General features: G+C 34.6%; 1 protein-coding gene across 4 annotated transcripts; it reads left to right on the top strand.

The window, feature by feature from the left end:
• The first annotated feature begins 1,417 nt into the window (after positions 1-1,417).
• LOC132274475 (probable galacturonosyltransferase 7) lies at positions 1,418-7,352 on the top strand. 4 transcript variants are annotated; one of them, XR_009470438.1, is made up of 4 exons: positions 1,418-2,784; positions 4,229-4,368; positions 4,699-4,813; positions 7,110-7,352. XR_009470438.1 is itself a non-coding variant. In XM_059775743.1 (4 exons), exons 2-4 carry the CDS (start codon positions 2,633-2,635, stop codon positions 7,137-7,139), a joined length of 297 nt encoding a protein of 98 aa, XP_059631726.1. In that variant the 5' UTR covers positions 1,428-1,865; positions 2,604-2,632; the 3' UTR covers positions 7,140-7,352. The 4 variants fall into 4 exon arrangements, 3 of the variants coding, with proteins under 3 accessions (XP_059631726.1, XP_059631725.1, XP_059631724.1); XM_059775743.1 differs by lacking the exon at positions 4,229-4,368 and having other exon boundaries at positions 1,428-1,865; positions 2,604-2,784; XM_059775742.1 differs by lacking the exon at positions 4,229-4,368 and having other exon boundaries at positions 1,429-1,865; positions 2,563-2,784.
• The last annotated feature ends 12,678 nt before the right edge of the window (positions 7,353-20,030 follow it).

The raw sequence follows: 20,030 nt of genomic DNA, 5'->3' as shown, positions 1-20,030 counted from the left end.
ACACCAAGGTTTTTGTCAACGCCACTCAACGGTTGGTCAACGACTTTGTCTATATTGGCACCCCTGAGATTTTAAAGGTCATAAATGTCCCTAAATTTTTAATTCAATTTTATAAAAAAATATCAAACATGTTAAATGACAAAAATAACCCCCTGATCTTCTTTTATTTGGCTACTATTGGGTTTGGATACGGCTACAACTCGGGCGAGTTAGAAGTATAACTTAAGTCTAGCCCACCATATGAAATAATAAACTCAAACCCAACCCTAACCCTATGTTGAGATTTTATCTCTTATAGTACAGCTATAGAATTGATTTATTTTCTCCCTGATTTAGGGCTAATTGGTAAGTAATTAGTTACCTACTTTAGCTAGGTCTAATTTTATAAATTGGATATAATACTACATCACTAAAGAATGGAATATAATTTTAATCTCTATATGTTTTTTTTTTCAACTGAATTTCAAGATGGTATCAGAGCCATCCTTGAACCGTCCCTGAACCAGACCTTTGAATCTCCTTGAATTTATTTTTATTCATTAACACACATACTCTTACAAAACAGATCCATACACATACACATATCCTTACACCATACCCATACCCATACCCATACAAATACAAATACGACGGACCCATCACAAGCTGTTGTTGCCGGCGATCTGCCGTCGCATCGCCGGATCTCCAAACGACGACGCTTTCTGCCGTCGCATCCCGGATCTCAAAACGACGACGCTCTCTGCCAAACCGAACCGCTGCACCTCAACTGCCGTCGCGTCACCGGATCAGGCTGCTCTCCGCCGCTGTTTCGCCGGATCTGCTCCTTCCCTCACCTGCTGTCGGATCTGTTCCTTCTCCGTCAGACGCATCCTCAATCGAAGCTGCCGTCGCAGCCATTGTCGGATCGTTGCTCTTCTCCATCGCAGCTGTCGCCGGATCATTGCCCTTCTCCATCACAGCTGTCGTCGGATCACTGCCCTCACATTCGCTGCAACTCATCCTTCTCTTCTCTGCTCCAAAGTCAATGGGAGTTGTGAGAATTCACTACAAGAAAAACAGTTTTTTACCACGCACTTTCTACCACGGTTTTAAAATAACCGTGGTAGAAAGTATATTTTTTACCACGGTTATTTTAAAACCGTGGTAGAAATTTCTACCACAGTTAATGAAAAACCGTGGTTATAACCACGCACTTTTTACCACGATTATTTTTATAACCGTGGTAGAAAGATTTTCTAATACGGTTAATGAAAAACCGTAATAATAAGCACGTGTTTTCTACCACGGTTAAAGTGAATTATTTTCAATCCTGCTTACGCGCGTTTTGTTCCCTCTAGTTTCATTAAAAAGAAAAAATTATAAACAAAAATATAACTCATAGAGAAACCACACATAACATATATACTCAAAAATATATATATATCCGCATCTATCTCCAAAGCTGGCCCCTTTCTTTCGCGATCTATACTATCTATCCTCGATTTGCAAATCCCCTTTCTCTCAAATTTCCAAGCCTGACCCATGCCTTTTTCTCTCCAAACCCAACCCTTCTACCGAAGCCACTGATTTCTGAAATCTCCACCATTGAGGAGCAGCGGAGGGTTGAATCGATGGTCAGCGCAACGTTAGAAAGGAGATAGCGGCACAGCTGATTGAAAAGTTCCCTGAGTTTTAAGGTGCGCAGTGCCCCTGTAAAGTCCACCACAGATGGACGTTGAGACTCAACAAGGATTCGCTCCTTTCTCCAAGCCCTAACCATAGCTCCCTCTCTCATTCGAAGTCCTAACCCCTCCCTCCTATTCGAAGGACACTTTGGCGTCAAACCGAAGACCTAATTTATCGTGTGTGCATCGATAAATTTTGAGGTTTGTATTTTCATCCCCTGTAAATTGTTATCTTCATCAAATGATACTCAAATAGGTATGACATGACTTTAGTTTAATTCAATTAGGGTTTCTTATAAATTCCATGTCTTAATGTGTACTGAGTAAACCTTTTTTTTTCTTTTCTTCTCTTTTTTTTTTTTTTTTTTTTTGCAATGCCTATATTGATTCTTTCTATAGGATGTTCATGATTTTTTTGTTTTCTCTATTTCTTTATCATTTGCTTGCGTCACATGAGGAAATTATACTTACTATATTTTTTTTTTTGTTTCGATTTCGGAATAAAATCCAGCAGCATTTCAGTAAATCTAGACTGTGTATAGTTATTATATAGCCATTGTCTTAGAACAATCAAGTGAATCGTAAAATTTCTGGTTAAGAAATAAATGTGCCTAAGCAGTGGAACTGTTAACTGTTATCATCTGCCAGAAGTGTAATTTATGTCTGATGTGGGTGCACTAGACTTTTTAGTTGTCACCTTATTGATGTCTGCTCATCCATTTTCAGTAGGCTTTTTTTTCTTTGTTAATCGTCATCATCATACACTTTTAGCCCTTTTGCTTTCATTTTTTTATATGATTATTTGTAAGCTAAAAATACTTGTATCAGAAACTAGGATGTGGATTTTGGTTAATTCTCATCTAAAATAATGTTATGACCCTGTTTTTCTCATTGTGAGATGAAATTTGGGAGCTACTGCTTATGGCATCGTGAACATAGGGAAAAAATGAAAGACTTTAGTAAAGAAGATGAAAGACCTACTATACGTGGCTCGGGCTTACTCTCCTAGTATTGCAAAGCTTGCAGCACATGACAAGCTATTGTGTGAAATGAAGCAAAATATTCAGGAGTTTGAACGTATTCTCAGTGAAGCTACAGCAGATAAAGATTTCCCACCACAGTAAGTGATGATGACTTTATGATTTTCTAATATCCATCCATATAGTCCTGAGCAATAAGAATTTTAAATGCTTCCTCTGGTGCAGCAAAGTGTTTGCTAATTGCCTGTGGATCTGTTTGCTAAGTTCAAATATCACATTTCTTTATGCATATGTTTGTTTAGTTGAATGTAATTTCTGTACTTTAATCCAATACAAATGTTTTTATTATAGCCTTTTCATAATGGGGACCATCAATAAATTCTTTCACTACATAGGTCATGTTGTATTGTATATTTAGCTGTACTGCCTATGCATGTTTCTTTTATGTGGCCTAGGTTTTCCTGGTGCATTCATAACATGGTCCATTGGCAAGTTTTTTGACTCGCAATTCTTTCCTTCATTCATTTTATATATTGAAACTTATTAAGTCTTACTGCTTGAGGCCTGCCTTTGTCTGAATTTATGATTCTGGTACATAAATGTATAGTATATACCATGTGCTTGCCAAACATGACTTTACTAAAGAAAATAATAGTGATAAAAACAAGAAGAAAAAAAATGCAGTTAAATGTCAACAAGAACATTAAATTTTATTTTATTTTTCTAAATCAATTAATCAAGGTTTGTAATTCTTGTTTTGCAAACTAAATCCTATTTGGGGAATTTTTTTGCTTGAAGAATCTTGCACTTTTGAAGAATCTTATATCTGCTGAACTGGTGTGAAAAAAAAAAAAATATAGAGAGGAAATTTGATTGACATTGCTGATGTTCTACAGCAAAATGCAATCTAATTGTATATTTGTATTGCATAGTTGGTATTCCTGTTAAAATTATATATATTTTTAGGGCAATTTATAGGACTAGTTCTGAAAACTAGAGTAAATGGGGGTACCAACTAGAAGGTGTTTCTGTGGTTCTGTTTTTGGTGGTGTGCAGTGTAATGGAGGAAGTGTTTGTTTTTGGGAAATGATATACTACCTGGATTTATTACTAATTTTCTTTTTCTGAAGCTATGTTTCCTTTGTCACACCACACCAGTGGTGTTGAACAATTTATATTTGAATTTAAGTTCTTTTGCATTATAGTCCATTCTTTTGAGCAATTGATTCCCTTCAACTCTACTGAGAGTTTAGTCTTTCCCTTCTTGTCCTCAATTGGTGCTGGTTTCTCTTAACTGTATTCCTCCATATGATTCCTATAGGAATTATTCAATATTCACATCTTCTGCTTTTCCCTTCATTTTGTAAATTTTCACCATGATTTGGTGTTCAAGCTTTCAATCAAATTCTCATGGGCTGTTATTGAAATTGTAGTTCTGAATACTGTCTTAGCTCATAAAGAGGAATGTATGTTGTAGTTTTTAGAATTATTTATGTTCACGACTTTTTGACTTTTTCAAGTCTATTTTTTGATAATTTGATTGTAAAAAATACTTAACTATTGATTTATATCTGGCTTTTGTAGATCATAGGAAAAACAAATAAAATTGGGGTGGTAACATCAATGAGTATCATGGTAACATGAAACAAATTCAGTGCCTTCCTCCTACAGAAGAGCCAGGGGTAACTGATCATATAGAGCAGATAAAAAACATGATCCATTAGGTGATTCTCTTCCTATCATCATTCTTTGTCTTTCTGAAATACCTGGAAAATCAGGAGTTTCTAAAAATAAAATCGGATGAATAGGGTATTTCAAAATGGAAAAATGATAAATTTCTATGTCAAATAGAGCAAGTAATTGTTCACCTCTTAGGAGGATTATCTATTTCTTGTTTTGTGGAAATAAACCAAGGTAGGCTACTGTATCTCATTGCTTAAACCACCTTTGTGACTGTAACTGTGGAAGAGAGCTAAGGTAGACAAACTTCTACATATAGTTTCTTATCTTGAGGTTATGGTGGTATATTTTTCTTATTGAAGTTGTTTATGCAGGTTTGTCTTCACATTTGCTGTAGGTGCTGGACCAGTCCCTAGTCTCCTCCTATCAGAAATATTCCCTAACCGAATTAGAGCAAAGGCAATGGCAATCTACATGGCAGTGCACTGGGTAAGTGGATAATTGTGTTATGCAGTTTATTCTGTCACTGGTATTAGTATTTCATTTTTTTCCTTCTTTCAGTGTGTGAACGGCAATTTAATTCCAACTTTTTGAAGGTTTCTTGAAAATAAAGTCTTCTACCTTTGAATATCTATTCAATGTTGAATCCCGATGATCACTTCTCAAACTGTGAACCACAACTTTGAACTTAGTAGTTGAATTCATTCATGCTTATAAACTATGAACCAAAGATATCCCTTGTTAAATAATTAAAATTTTCTAAAAAAACATATACCCATTCAGGCTATTTCTAACTTTCATAGTTGCATGAATCTAAAACTATGTCCACGAATCAATTTTATTTACTGGATAGTTGCAACCAAATATAAAATTATATATGTTGTGGCCATTGCTTGGTGCTGGTAAAAACTCAGGCTAACAAGTGTAGACATGGATTCAAGTTTGATAGCAGCAGCTTTAAGAAAAATAACGTCAAAAGGTTAAATCTGTCTCCATTCTTCAACCCCAGATTTCCAAGTAACTGGACCAGCACTACATAATGGCCTTTTTGCATTGGGCATATCAAGACCTAGAGCAAGAAAGGCATTCCTATATATTTAATATTTTTAAGCTACTAAGTTGATTGTAAATTAGTAGAACTCCCTACTTCACTTAAACTAAATAAACGTAAGGAAAACAGAAAAGTGATGCATAAAAGTCCAAGAAGTCTCAAGAGTGGGCATTTGTCTAACTCCAATTTCAACTGTAAACTTATACAAATCTGATTTTCATATCCATAGCATAACTAAAATTTCTCAAAACTCCCAAAAAATAATTTACATTGTTGTTTATTAAAGGGGCAAAAAAAGAAAATGATAAGACAGCATTACTTGTTCTTCTAATTCTTTCAAATAGGCTGATTTATTTCCAATCCCATTAATCAGCTTAACATGCAACGCCTGCAAGGATAAACAAAGAAAACTAGTCATTCTCTATAGAGTGACACTTAAAAATCATGCCAAATCAGTCAAGGTATGAATGGGTGATAAAATCATGCCAAACATGCAACGCCTGCAAGGATAAACAAAGAAAACTAGTCATTCTCTATAGAGTGACACTTAAAAATCATGCCAAATCAGTCAAGGTATGAATGGGTGATAAAAAGGATTGAGTAGGATGGAGACAAGAAAAATGAGACAAGAACAGGTCCCATCCTTTATGGAAGTTGGGAAAACCCAGCTTACAAATGTAAAGGATAGACTAATAAAATTGTGAAGCAATTGATAAGAACTTGTGATATAACAAATAATGAACTCTTATCCCAACCTTAAGCTGTTCCAAATCCTTCACATCTGTATTCTGAAGTCCCTTCCACCAAATTGCCTTTTTGTCTTTCGCAATAATATCTAGTGCCATAAGGACATTCAATGCATCATATACTTGTTGTCTTATATTCTTCTCATCAGACTAAAACATTCAGAGGTTCACTTCTCAGCATACACAAGAAGTTAACATAATAATAGCAGTGTAAAAAGGTTAAACTCTAGGGTTAATCAAACCTCATTGAAGGAAACTGCTGAACTATTGTTAATTCTGGTAAAATTTGCTACAATTTCATCTGCAACCTGGACATCATGAACCAAGCAACCCAATAATTATAAGATAAAACATAATCATACACAGAGGCAATGATAGTAATCTAAATGAACTGGAAGAGAAGGCCGATCAGAATAACAGGAGAAGTGAGAAGAAGAATAACAAATAGAGATTTTTAGGGAGAAACCTTAATACTAGTGTGATAAATCCTAAAGACATTGAAGCACATATAAGGGCAAACCCTAGACAAACCTAATAAAAAATTTAGCAACCTCAAGGGGTTCACGTGCCTTTAAGTGACCAATTTTGCGGTGTATGGGGGGTCACGTGCCTTAAGTGACCATTTTTTTTTAATCTGAACATATCATATGATGGTAATTCACTTTGTCTTCGAGTACTTTCAATCACCTATTAAATAAGCCATGCTTAAGCTTTAATCCTGGGACTATTTCCTTAACACACTGAACTTGCTTTGCTTGAGTTAAGACGATGTTAATACTTGCTTTGCTTGAGTTAATAGGAAGAGTAGATCATTCAAAGTACCTTTATTATAATACTTGCTTTGTTTGGTTTAATTTTGGCAACTTTACAACTTGCTTTGCTTGGTTTAATTTTGGCAATTTTACAACTTGCTTTATATATATATATATATTTCCTAAATAACTTGCTTTATATTAATTCTCTTACTTCAACTATTACATCTTTGTAGGTCAAAGCTAGGATTGCGGGTTACGGTTGACGTTACTTTTTTTTGTTGCCACTATATTTTTTGTATGGCTCATGAAGAAGTTGCAAGAAGATATGAAGATTTTTTGTTTTATTTTGGTTAAGTAAATATATAAGGTGTGGATCATGTACTTTTTTGAAATTTGTATATGGTTAATTTTTGTATAAAACAATGACTTGAATTTGGTTATATATATATATGATGTTATTGGTCAGTTTTAAATTATTTTGGTTTTGATTTATTTTTTATTTATTTTGGGTTTGCTTCCAGGGTTCTTGTAAGGCTAGAAAAAAAAAAAGGCTTCATAAGGGCTAAAATATTATTATTATTTTTAAATTATATAACACTTTCTACCACGGTTTTGCACCGTGGTAGAAAATAAACTTTCTAACACGGTGCAAAACCGTGATAAAAAAGAAAGACTTTCTACCACAGTGCAAAACCGTGGTAGAAAATATACTTTCTACCACGATGCGTAACAGTGGTAGAAAGAAAGACTTTTTACCACGGTTTTGCACCGTGGTAGAAAGTCGACCTTCTACCACGGTGCAGAACCGTGGAAAGTCGAGACTTTCTACCACGACTGTTTCTACCACGGTTCAAAACCGTGGTAGAAAGCCTTTTTCACCGTGGTAAAAAGTCATTTTTCTTGTAGTGATTGAATTACTTATTTGAAAGAAATATATATATATCAAAACCCTCTGTTTGGCCACAAGTGTAATACTATTCCAGTTCTGGATTAATTCAAAACTAATCCAGTTTTGTAACCTCATTTGCAAACTGGTTCTGTGATAAACCAGTTAAAAAAAATAAAAATAAAAATAAAAAATAAAAAATAATGAGTGACAAAAATATTAAATTATCTAGAGCAAACAAGTCTACCTACAAATGCACTCATTGCAACAAAACTGGTCATACCAAAATTCGATGTTTCAAACTTGTGGGATATCCAAAATGGTAGGATCATTGTCATTGGAAAAAGAATTCAACAAAGACCTCCACTGCAGCAGTTGTTAAGACAACAGATACTGGTGGTAAGAATTTCAATATTTCTACACATGTTGCTAATAGTGCATGAATAATTGATTCTGGTGCCACAGATCATATGACATTTGATTCTAGACAGGTTTCACCTCTTAATTCATCCTCACATAAATTTGTTTTTACTGCCAATGGGACTTTCTAGTTATTAGGGAAGGATCTTTGACACTCACTGATAATCTGCATTTAGATTTTGTTTTAGTTGTTCCATCTTTAGATTCTAATCTTTTGTCAGTTTCCCAAATAACCACAGCTTTATCTTGTGTTATCATTTTTTTGCCTGGTTTTTGTGTGTTTAAGGACATCCAAACAAAGCAGACAATTAGTTGTGGTATTAGGCGAGGGAAACTGTATTACTTGGATTTAATGTCCAAAAGTTCCGACAAGCTACGACAAGCATTGATAGTGAATGGTTCTGAGGGGGAGAGAAAAAAATTTTGAAATCTGGCTATGGCATCGACGTCTGCGGCATGCTTCCTTTGGTTATCTGAAAAAATTATTTCCTAGTTTGTTTGCAAACTGTGATGTTTCTAGTTTCCGCTGTGATGTTTGTCAACTAGCAAAAAGCCACCGTGTTTCGTATCCATTATGTTTGCATAAAAGTCCACTTCCTTTTATGCTTATACATTCTGATGTTTGGGGTCCGTCCAAAGTCACTACTTTCGGTGGATCCCATTGGTTTGTTACTTTTATTGATGACTGTACCAAGATGACCTAGTTGTGCTTGATGAAGTCTAAAGGTGAAGTGAATTTCTTGTTTCAGAAGTTTTATAAAATGGTTTAAACTCAATACAATGCATATGTTCAGGTTCTCCGTAGTGACAATGGTGGAGAATATCAGAGTTTTGACCTTCAGCAGTTTTCGGAAGCACGAGAAACTGTTCATCAAACCACTTGTTCCAATACACCGCAGCAGAACGGGGTTGCAAAGCGAAAAAATTGACATTTGTTGGAGGTTGTTCGTGCTTCATTGATAGAAGCGCATATGCCACTATCGTATTGGGGAGAAGCACTTACCTCTGCAGCATATCTCATCAATCAAGTACCTTCCAGCTCTATTGATTTCCGGACACCATTGCAGGCTCTCACTGACGCAATTGTTGCCCCAACCGTCCCAAATCTACCTCCTCATGTCTTTGGTTATGTAGCATTTGTACACCTCCATAAGCATCAACGCAACAAGCTAACTCCTCGTGCATTACAATGTGTTTTTCTCGGATATGCTCTTCATCAAAAGGGGTATCACTGCTATCACCCTCCCACTCGACGAGTGTTTATCACAATGCATGTTGTCTTCCATAAAGACTCGATGTATTTTTCCTCTGCGTCTGAACTTCAGGGGGAGTACCAGAACGAAATTCAGACTCTAAATTATGATTCTCACATTTTTGAGGACGACGATTCTCATGTTAATGACTCACAAATTGGACCAACCAATCAGGAATCAGGCGAATTGGATTCAAGTGGTATAAGTTTGGATCAAAGTGGTGATGAACGCCCAAAAATGACGCCCAGAAATGGAAAGTATGGCGCCAACCCTATCATCATCTGAGTTTGAATCCCTCGCAACTGATATCTCAAACCAATCGTCTGCTGAGGATGTTCCTGATTTAGTGTCTGAGCCACTCAGAAAACAATTACTACCGCGTCATACTAGAGGTATTCCTAAACCCACATATGACCCCGAACTTTTTAGTAAAGTTAAGTATCCCATGAGCAATTATGTGTCGAACCATCGTTTGTCAAAATCAAATTTGTCATTTGTAAATCAATTATCTACGGTATCTATTCCTAACAGTGTGCAGGAAGCCTTAGCTGACCCTAGGTGGAAGGCAGCTATGAACGAGGAGATGAAATCCTTGCAGAAAAATGAAACTTGGGAACTCATTGACCCTCCACCAGGAAAGAAACCAGTTAGATGTCGATGGATTTACACTGTGAAATATAAAGCCGATAGCACAGTTAAACCCTTTAAAGCAAAGATTGGTGGCAAAAGGTTACCCAAACCTATGGAATTGATTACACAGAGACGTTCGCACTTGTAGCCAAAATAAACATAGTTCGAGCTTTGTTGTCTTTAGCTGCGAACTTGGATTGGCCATTGCAACAATTCGATGTGAAGAATGCATTTCTACATGGTGAATTATCTGAAGAAGTCTACATGGATCTTCCACCAGGATGCAGGATACCCGAAAAGTATAGTCGGAAGGTCTGCAAGTTAAAGAAATCATTATATGGGTTGAAACAATCTCCAAGAGCATGGTTTGGAAGATTCACAAAGTCTATGATAGCCTTTGGTTACCGTCAGAGTAATTCAGACCACACGTTATTTCTGAAGAAACAACGGGGTAAGATCACTGCACTCATTGTATATGTAGATGACATGGTAGTTACAGGGAATGATCATGAAGAAATGAAGGCTCTCAAGAAGTACTTGTTCAGAGAATTCGAAATGAAAGATCTAGGTCCTTTGAGATATTTTCTTGGAATTGAAGTGTCTCGATCTAATAAAGAAATCTTTCTATCTCAAAGAAAATATGCCTTATATCTATTACAAGAGACTGGCATGACAGCACGTCAACCAGCTGAGACACCAGTGGAAGAAGGACTGAAGTTATGTGTTGAGTCCAACCAAGTACTTGCTAATAAAGGAAGATACCAAAAACTTGTAGAGAGATTGATGTACTTAGCACACACAAGACTGGATTTGGCTTATGCATTAAGCATTGTGAGCCAGTTTATGCATGATCCTGGAGAGCAACATATGAATGCAGTTATGCGCATTTTAAGGTATTTGAAATCTGCTCCTAGAAAAGGAATTTGTTCACTAAAAATGTTGGTTATCAAAACATAGATGCATATACTGATACTGACTGGGCTGGAGCTATAGATGATAGACGATCTACTTCTGGTTACTTCACTTTTGTAGAAGGTAATCTTGTTACATGGAGAAGCAAGAAACAAAATGTTGTTGCTTGCTCGAGTGCAGAAGCTGAATTCAGAGGTATGGCGTTTGGACTTTGTGAAACTTTGTGGTTAAGACATCTCTTGCGAGATTTGGGTTATCTACCTGGACAACCGATTCAACTATATTGTGACAATAAAGCAGCATGTGATATTGCCCATAATCCAGTTTAACATGATCGTACAAAGCATGTAGAAATAGACAGATTATTCATTAAGGAGAACTTGGATGGAAAAATTGTGGAGTTGCCTAAGATTTAATCTGAGGATCAACTAGCCGACATTCTCACCAAAGTAGTCTCAAATCAAGTGTTTTCAAAATTTTTACACAAGTTGGGCATGTGTGACATCTATGCACCAACTCTTGAGGGAGTGTTGAGATTTTATCTCTTATAGTACAGCTGTATGATTGATTTATTTTCTCCCTGATTTAGGGCTAATTGGTAGGTAATTAGTTACCTACTTTAGCTAGATCTGATTCTATAAATTGGATGTAATACTATCACTGAAGAATGGAATCTAATTTTAATCTCTATATGTTTTTTTTTTTCCACTGAATTTCAAGACCCTATCCTCAACCCTAATTACTTAACCCAAACTCAACCCATTGTTCTACTTTTAAATTCGAGTTTGCAAGTCGGACTTAGATTTCGTGTTAAAATTTCGGGTTAATTCCGGTTACTCATATGGCTAATTTTCACACCGAAAATTTAATATGAACTTGAATTAGTTTTATATTAAATTACTCTTAAACAAGAAAAAGTTCAAAAACTTTTTGTAAATTTTTAATAAATTACAAACAAATTCTTAAAAAATTAAGTCTCATAAATGTTAACATACAATAAGTTAAGATTTAACAAAGGAAGTTGAGTAGAAAAAATGTAATCATAATTTAAATATTATATATAATGTATTTTAAAGTAAAAATATATATGAAAATAATATTATAATTTAGATTCAGGTTGGCTCGGGTTGCTAGCACTTCAACTCAAGCCCAACCCTAATTTGATCAATTCGGATTGAGATTTTTCAACCCAAGCCCAACCCTATTTTTAAAAATGATTGTCTAAGCCCGCGAAAAATCGGGCTGGGCTTGGGTTTTCCAACCTAAGTTGCACCCGTAGGTTTGGATGTGCAAGTTATGCTTAGCAACAAGAATCTATGGCCTATGGGGAGAACGTAATGTCAGACACTTTCAAGGCAAGACCTCGACGGCTAATTAGGTTCTGAACTCAATTATGGAGTGAGTTCGCGGTAAAATGATGAGCACATGCAAAATGGAAATCCTCAACGAATGCGTGCTATTAGGGTTATGCATGATTGGGACTTGCCTCCGTTCATCAAATCGGCTTATAATGCTTCTTTGACCCAGATGAATGGTGCTCTGGATCAAACAGTGCATCACTCGTCTGTGCTTGTTCAAGAAGAAGTTGTTTAGGGTTTGGTTTAACCTTTTGGGCTGGGTCAAGATTGATGTAGTTCATGTAAGGTGTATGGGCCTAATGTCCCATTGGGCCAATCTTGTATATTCTTGTCTGTTTCTTCAATAAATGTGTTTTGCTTCCAAAAAAAAAAAATTTGTGCATTCATGCATGTCGTGTTGCATGCCAGCATTTTCCTTTCCACTTACCTCATGACCATGTCAAAGTAATTACTATATCAATTAATTAATAATCTTGATTAGACGAATGTTAAACCATTAATTATGTGCATACCCTTTTTCAATAACAATTTGACACCATCCAATCAAATCATTGAAATTGAATGTATGATACATACACTCTTCGTTTAAAAATAGTTGGTACTTTGGCAACTGTGACTCACAATCTCCAAAGTACCGAACTATTTTGGAATGAAAGGAATATATATATGTATATATGTATATGATTTTATGTTTCAAAAGATTTCATTTAATCTGGAAATTGAAGAGAGATCGACAAAGCCTAAGACTGGTAGCTAGGTTTGGAAATAACTCGGATACAGGGAAGAAACTACAAAATTTGCAGGCTGATTTATATTTTCATCCCTTTCAACCAAGCAAATTAGCAATTCATTGGAAGTAAACAAGTTAATTTCATAGAAAGTTTGCCGAAGATTGCAAGAACTACTTAGGAAATGCATCTAACTGAAAAAAAAAACCCATTCTTGCTGGCCACTCTCTCTGTTCATATTATATACACTGTGTGTGTGTATATATATATATATTACGTACATATATATATATGGTCAAAAATAAAATTAGCAATTCATTGGAAGTAAACAAGGTAATGTCATAGTAAGTTTGCAGAAGAATGCAAGAACTACTTAGGAAATGAATCTAACCAAAAAAAAAAAAAAAAAAAAACCACCTTTCTTGCTGGTCACTACCTCTCTGTTCATATTATATACATGTGTGATGTGTACATTTAACTGTTCATATTATATACATGGTAGATTGTATTTCAAGAGATTTCATTTAATCTGGAAATTCAAGAGAGACAGAGCTCGAGACTGGTAGGTGAGAAGAAGCATGGAAATAACTTTTTTTTTTTGGGAAAAATAACTTGGATAGAGAAAAGGAACTACAAAACTTGCAGGCCGATTCATATTGTCATCCCTTTCAACTAAACAACCTAGCAATTCATTGGAAGTGAACAAGTTAATTTCGTAGTAAGTTTGCGGAAGATTGCAAGAACTGCTTAGAAAATGCATATAAGTTATATAACAATAAAAATAATAATATTAATAACCATTCTTCCCGGTCACTGTGTGTTCATATTATATATCCTACATATTATGTGTGTGTGTGTGTGTGTGTATAGGTCAAAAGTAAAATTAGCAATTTATTGGAAGTAAACAAGTTAATTTCATAGTAAGTTTGCAGAAGATTGCTAGAACTACTTAGGAAATGAATCAAAAATAAATAAAATAAATAAATAAAAACCACCATTCTTGCTGGTTACTATTTCTGTTCATTTTATAAAAACGTACCTTTAACTTAAAAAAAAAAAAAAAAAAAAAAAAATACTATCTCTATTCATATTATATAGTCAAAAGTAAAATTTTTCGTTTTTTTTTTTTATTTTTTTGATTTTTTTTTTGTAATTTAAATAAAAAGAAATTTATGTTTAATAGCCTGACCATTCAAATAAAAGAAAGACTTATGCTAATCCCATTTCAAAAAAATTCCACTTTTCACACGCAGCTACCCCAAATTCCACATTCACGCGTGACACCAAAACCCACACCCACACCCACACCACCACCACCACCACCACCATGCAATATCAACGTACACCCAGAGAAAAAGTATGACTTCAAAGTCTCTATAAATACCCGAACCCTCTGTTCTCTTCATTTATCAAACATAAGAGCTACCATTAATATCTCTCATTTTCATTTGTGAAAGGCAAGAAGCATTAAGACAGAAGTAGGCAGAGGTGATATGGCAGATCAGGGTGGTCAAGGTCCGTCGTCGATGTCCCAATATTCTAAGCCTGGGAGTGTGATTCCTCCGGATAGGAAGAAGGTGTCAACAATGGTGGGTCAGAAATTGGTGAAAGCTGTTACTCCCTCTGGCAGCAAGAACAAAATCAAACCGTCCGGGTGATCATGCATGATGATCCACAGAACTGCATAAATAGTCTTATATATATACATTATATGTACAATTGTTTTGTACTTAATTTATGTCATAAATCACTTCTTTGGTGATACAGTTTCGTGCATGAGTGTTGTACTATTCTTTATTTATGTGTTCTCTTTGATTCGTGATGGAATAAAATCTCCTATATGTTTAATTAAAAGATCAACTCGGTTGTTTGATGTTGAAAGTCTCAAGTCCTTTAGCCTCTTATATATTGTCACACGCTTTTTTTTCACGTCTACCTAATAGTTTAAGTTTTTAGTTCATATATATGTGCACGGGATGACATCCAAGTTCAAGTCGTTAATTACTTGACCCTCACATCATTAAACTAGGGAGCAAATTGGCAGGTGGTTTGACGTCATGAGGGTGTCCACCTAAAAGCTTAAATGTGTGTGATTGTGAGTGATTACTGGGTCCAGCCTTACTGGAATAGTAATAGATATGCAAGCACTTCGACCAAAACAAGAATATGCACTTAACAATTTAAACTTTTATGTCAAATGACAATCACTCAACCTTTATATTTTATCACACACACACACACACACACACATATATATATATATATATATATCATTATAGATTAGTTTTATCATGTCAAATATTTTTCTTTTGGCTACTCTAACAATCATGGTCGAACAAGGATTTTTACACAGTAAATAATAATCTCCCTGTTCTTATATTGTTTCAACCAATGTTTGATAGCATTATTTATTGTACTTAACAATTTATGATAAATTGGGGGGAAATCGACCATGTCAATTATTTTGCCAGTCCAAGTAGATAAACCAATTAATCATATCCAAAGATGTGATTTTGTGTTAATCATTCTTTTTCTAATTTAAGTAGGTCATGATTTAAAAGCAAAAAATCATTACCAATTTACTAGACTTGTTCAAAGTCATGACACATAGAAAAGGTGAAAGACATTGGAATTTTATGCTTAAACAATATTTTAACTGAGAGATTCAACACATTAATAACGTGTGTAAATAACATTGTGCAAAGTGGTCATTTTTAAGATTACCGCATCCAATATGAGTTTAGGCCTATACAAACTTCCCTTATGAGCGCGTGCGGTGCCACGACACTATGCTATGCATACCCTTTTGATTACTCCGCACTCTGCAGCCATGTATAGTAGGCACTGTGTCAATCAATAAGTTTGGTTTGATGAATTTAAATTCATTTATTTGCAAACCTTTTTTCTGCAAAAGTCTGACTTTACTAGAATCATTGAAATTGAAAAGGATTTCATGATCCCTGTTTTTGATGCTGACATGAGAATCACCACATGGCCAGTGTTTGTATAAGGTATTGAACTTATTATAAATATCTCAACTACTTGTAATAAGTAATAAATGTGATACGTATTTTTTTCCAAATATCTATTTTAAATGTTCCATCTAATTGCAAAGGGGACTCGGTCTATGAAAACAAAAGGCTGAATAGATGCTGAAGCATCCAGCACCGTTGGATGCTTCAAAGTCCCACTTTGACGGTCTAGATGCTTGCATTTTATTTTCGGCCGTCTGTTTTTCGAATCATCAATTATTTTTCTTTTATGTCATCGATTGCTAAGTTGGTCATTATGGCAGGGATTTAGCTGCTTTCGTATTAAATTAAGGACTTGACTTACTCTAATATCAATTATTTTGGGTCCATATAAAGACATTGTCGCGTTAGAAATTATTGAATTTCCAGGTATCATTAATATAATAATAACCTTTACATCCAATGGTAGGTGATTATAGTGTAAACCAAAAAAATCTTAGACCCACTCGCTAATTCAACAGACACCCTTAGTTTGGAGTAGTTTTGAAAACTATTTTCTTTGAATAATCTATTTAATACAATTGAGATGAACTGACAAAATTGCACTACTTTTTTAAATGAAAAATATCAAATAAAAACACAATTGATCAGTTGCCAATTACCCGGGAAACATAGTAATATTTTATGAATATATATTTATAAAAACCAAACTGACAAGGGTATATTATTATAATTTAAAAAAAAAAAAAATGGGTAATTGAATAAGGACAACTTGCGTAATATTTTTCCCAAAAAAAAAAAAAAAAAATGAACAAACACCTTGTTGATTGTATTACTTTATATTTTGGTTCATCTTTCTCAATAAATAAAAAATAAATAAAAAATCATAGAATTTGCAAGTGTTATTCTAAAATAAAAAAAAAAGTACAGTAATGATACATCGACCAAAATGACCTCACCTTAGTTCGAACCTGACATGTGATGCCACATCATCTATGGGATAAAAAAAAAAAAAAAAAAAAAAAAAAAAAAAAAAAAAAAAAAAAAAACTTTACTTCTTTGATAGTCTCTCCTCTCCTTCGTCGATTCTCATAAAAAAATAAAAAAATACAAGAGTAATAATGCATGGACCAAAACGGTCTCACCTTAATTCAAACCTGACACGGCATTTGATGCCACAAAAAAAAAACCTAAAAAAAGGATTTCATGATCCCTTCTTTTTGATGCTGATAGCTAAAGCCCGCTTTTGGTGATTTGGGAGCCCAAAACAAGGGCTGGCCCACTTCGTCTTTTTTTTTTTTTTTTTTTTTTATGCAAAACGGCCTCGTTTTGCCTCAGCCCTTTTTTGTTTTATTTCAAACGGTCAGAACATTGCCTTAAGTAAATGTTTGGCAGAATGTTTTTTTTTTGAAAAAAAAAAACTTAAAAATAAGTTATTTTGAACTCTTTTTTTGTTTTTTAAAAAAATAATCTTCAAATTTTAAGAATTACCAAAAAACCAAGTTCAGTCCAATGAAGTCCACTCCAGTTCTGGTGAGTTCCAAGCTGATGCAAAACACACTTCAATTTGGTGCATTCCTTTTCGGCGAAACCCATTTCAGTCCGGTGGTTGTGGTCCAAATTTTCGTTCGATTCATTCTCGCCGAGCAGCTGCATCACTGCTGCCATCATCCAAGCTTGCCGTTTCCGCCTGGCCTGGCTTCCTCCTTGCTCGTCCCCGGTGGCTTCCTCCTTGCAACTTCACGCCGAACAGACCCAACAGACCCACATCCAGACAGCCTTGCGTCCTTCTTGCTCGCCATCATCCTTTCCGCCGTCCTAGTGTTCGCCAGTCACATCCTTGCTGGCTGTTGTGGGTTTGAAACAGTATTACTAGGTTGGGGGAATAATGTAGGATATCATTTGGGAAGGGTAATAAAGAAGAAGGGCATTTTGGATCAAAAAAAAAATTAAATAGTATTTTTGTATAAATTTATAATTAGTTTCAAAAACTTAGCATTCAAATTTATTACTTTAAAAAAGTTAGCATATTTGAAAATATGTAAAATTAAATAGTAAAATTTAAAATTTTTCCATTATTTTGCGGGCCCAAGTAAATAAACCAATCATATCCAAAGATGTGATTTTGTATTAATCATTTTTTTTCGGGTAAATTACACCTAGACCCCCTGAGGTTAGGTCATTTTCACCTATATGAAGATTTGGGTTTTAACTTTCACTTACACCCCAATTTAATTTTTGGACTCTGACACATGTGAATTGACCCTTTTACTCTTAGTTTTTTTTTAATACAATTTAAAACAAAAAAATCTGCAACTCTAGAAGACAAAACTACCCCTCTTATTATATACTAATACACACCAAATGACACACACCACACCACACCCAACACCCCGCTCTATATCTCTCTCTGAACCAAATACAGATATAGCCATCGACCCACACACGAAGAGGCGAAAAGAAGCAACTGGACCGAGAAGATCAAGGCAGAATGTGGTCAGGCGAGGGAGAAAGCGTTGCATACAATGACGGATAAGGATCCCAGACCAGATCAACTGACTCAATTGCTAATAGATGCTCGGGTAAGGATCCCAAACCGGATCAACTGACTCAACTGATAATAGATGCTCGGAGAATCGGACTAATCCACTACTTTCTTTTCAGGGAGTGTCAGATCATCTTCCTGAATCTTGTTTTCCCATATGAAAAAGACTGTATCCTGGACTGTTGAAGAACCGTGGACTGTTGAAGAACCCTAATTTCAGGTATGATCATACCCTAAATGTTTATGTTTTGTTGTGGGTGTGCTTAAATTAAGGTTTATTAACCCTAATTTAATGAAATTTCTAGTTCTCGTTCTAGCCTTTTTTTTTTTTTTTTTTTTTCTCTCTGGGTAAAATATGCCATTTTTATTACTGAAAATTTGCTAGAACAGTTATAATTTTTATGTTTAGTTGATGTTCATACCAAATTGAATTCATGAATTTTGAGTGTATTGAGTATATATTTATTTTTTGTATTATATGATTGCAATTAGTCTTTTTTTTTTTTTTTTGGTTCCTTTTTGATTTCTATCAATTTATCCAATGATTTAATTGTTTCCTTTTCATTTGTTTGCTTTTTTTTTTCCTTCTCTCCGTGTAAAATATTTCATTTTTATTTCTGGTTCTAATTTTTAAGTTTAGTTGACGTTCATACTGAATTAAATTGATGAATTTTGAGTGTATTGAGTATATATATATATATATATATATATATATATATATATATATATATATATATATGATTGCAATTAGTCTTTCTTTTTTCTTTTTTCTTTTTCTTTTTTTTTTTTTTTTGGTTCCTTTTGGATTTTTATCAATTTAAGTGTGTGCATTTCATTTGTTATTCTGCGTGTTCATGTTTTGGTTCAATTTTTCTGCATACTGTACCCAACTTCTGGAAAAATTTATGCAAGTCTGCATTTCATTTGTAATTCCAGTGAAGTTTTTTTTTTTTTTTTTTTTTTTTTAAAGATATTATCTGACATGTTTGTTGTGTGTTATTCCAGTTTGAAATGGTATATGACAGATTGCATGATATCATTGTTCACTTTGAGGGACACATACATGTAATAGGGAATGTTCATCCGGACAAGTTCAGTTATGTCATGTTGTATAATAATGTTATTGTATTGCTGAAAAATGATGTTCAGAAAAGTGCGGCATTGAATTTTTTCTTTAAATTTCCTGGAACTGATCAGAGAATGTTGGTAGAAGCAGATGAAGATGTGATAATCATATTTGAGATGATGAAAGGCTGTACTGATATCAACATTGATGTTGAAGTGGCTCAATATTGTTTGGCTTCACATGCTAGTAATATTTTGGATGGGGACAGTGATGTTGAAGAGGTGATAGAAGTAGTGGTGAGGCAAGAAGAGAATGTTGGTGAAGAGGTGAATGAAGAAGAGAATGTTGGTTAAGAGGTGAGTGAAGAAGAGAATAATGAGAGTG

The sequence above is a fragment of the Cornus florida genome, unplaced genomic scaffold, assembly GCF_030987335.1.
Source record: "Cornus florida cultivar Cherokee Brave unplaced genomic scaffold, ASM3098733v1 CherokeeBrave_3.0.0_Hap2_Chr09, whole genome shotgun sequence".
NCBI lineage: Eukaryota > Viridiplantae > Streptophyta > Magnoliopsida > Cornales > Cornaceae > Cornus > Cornus florida.
The sequence above is the reverse complement of the archived record's forward strand: the minus strand, read 5'-3'. Positions and strand labels throughout refer to the sequence as shown.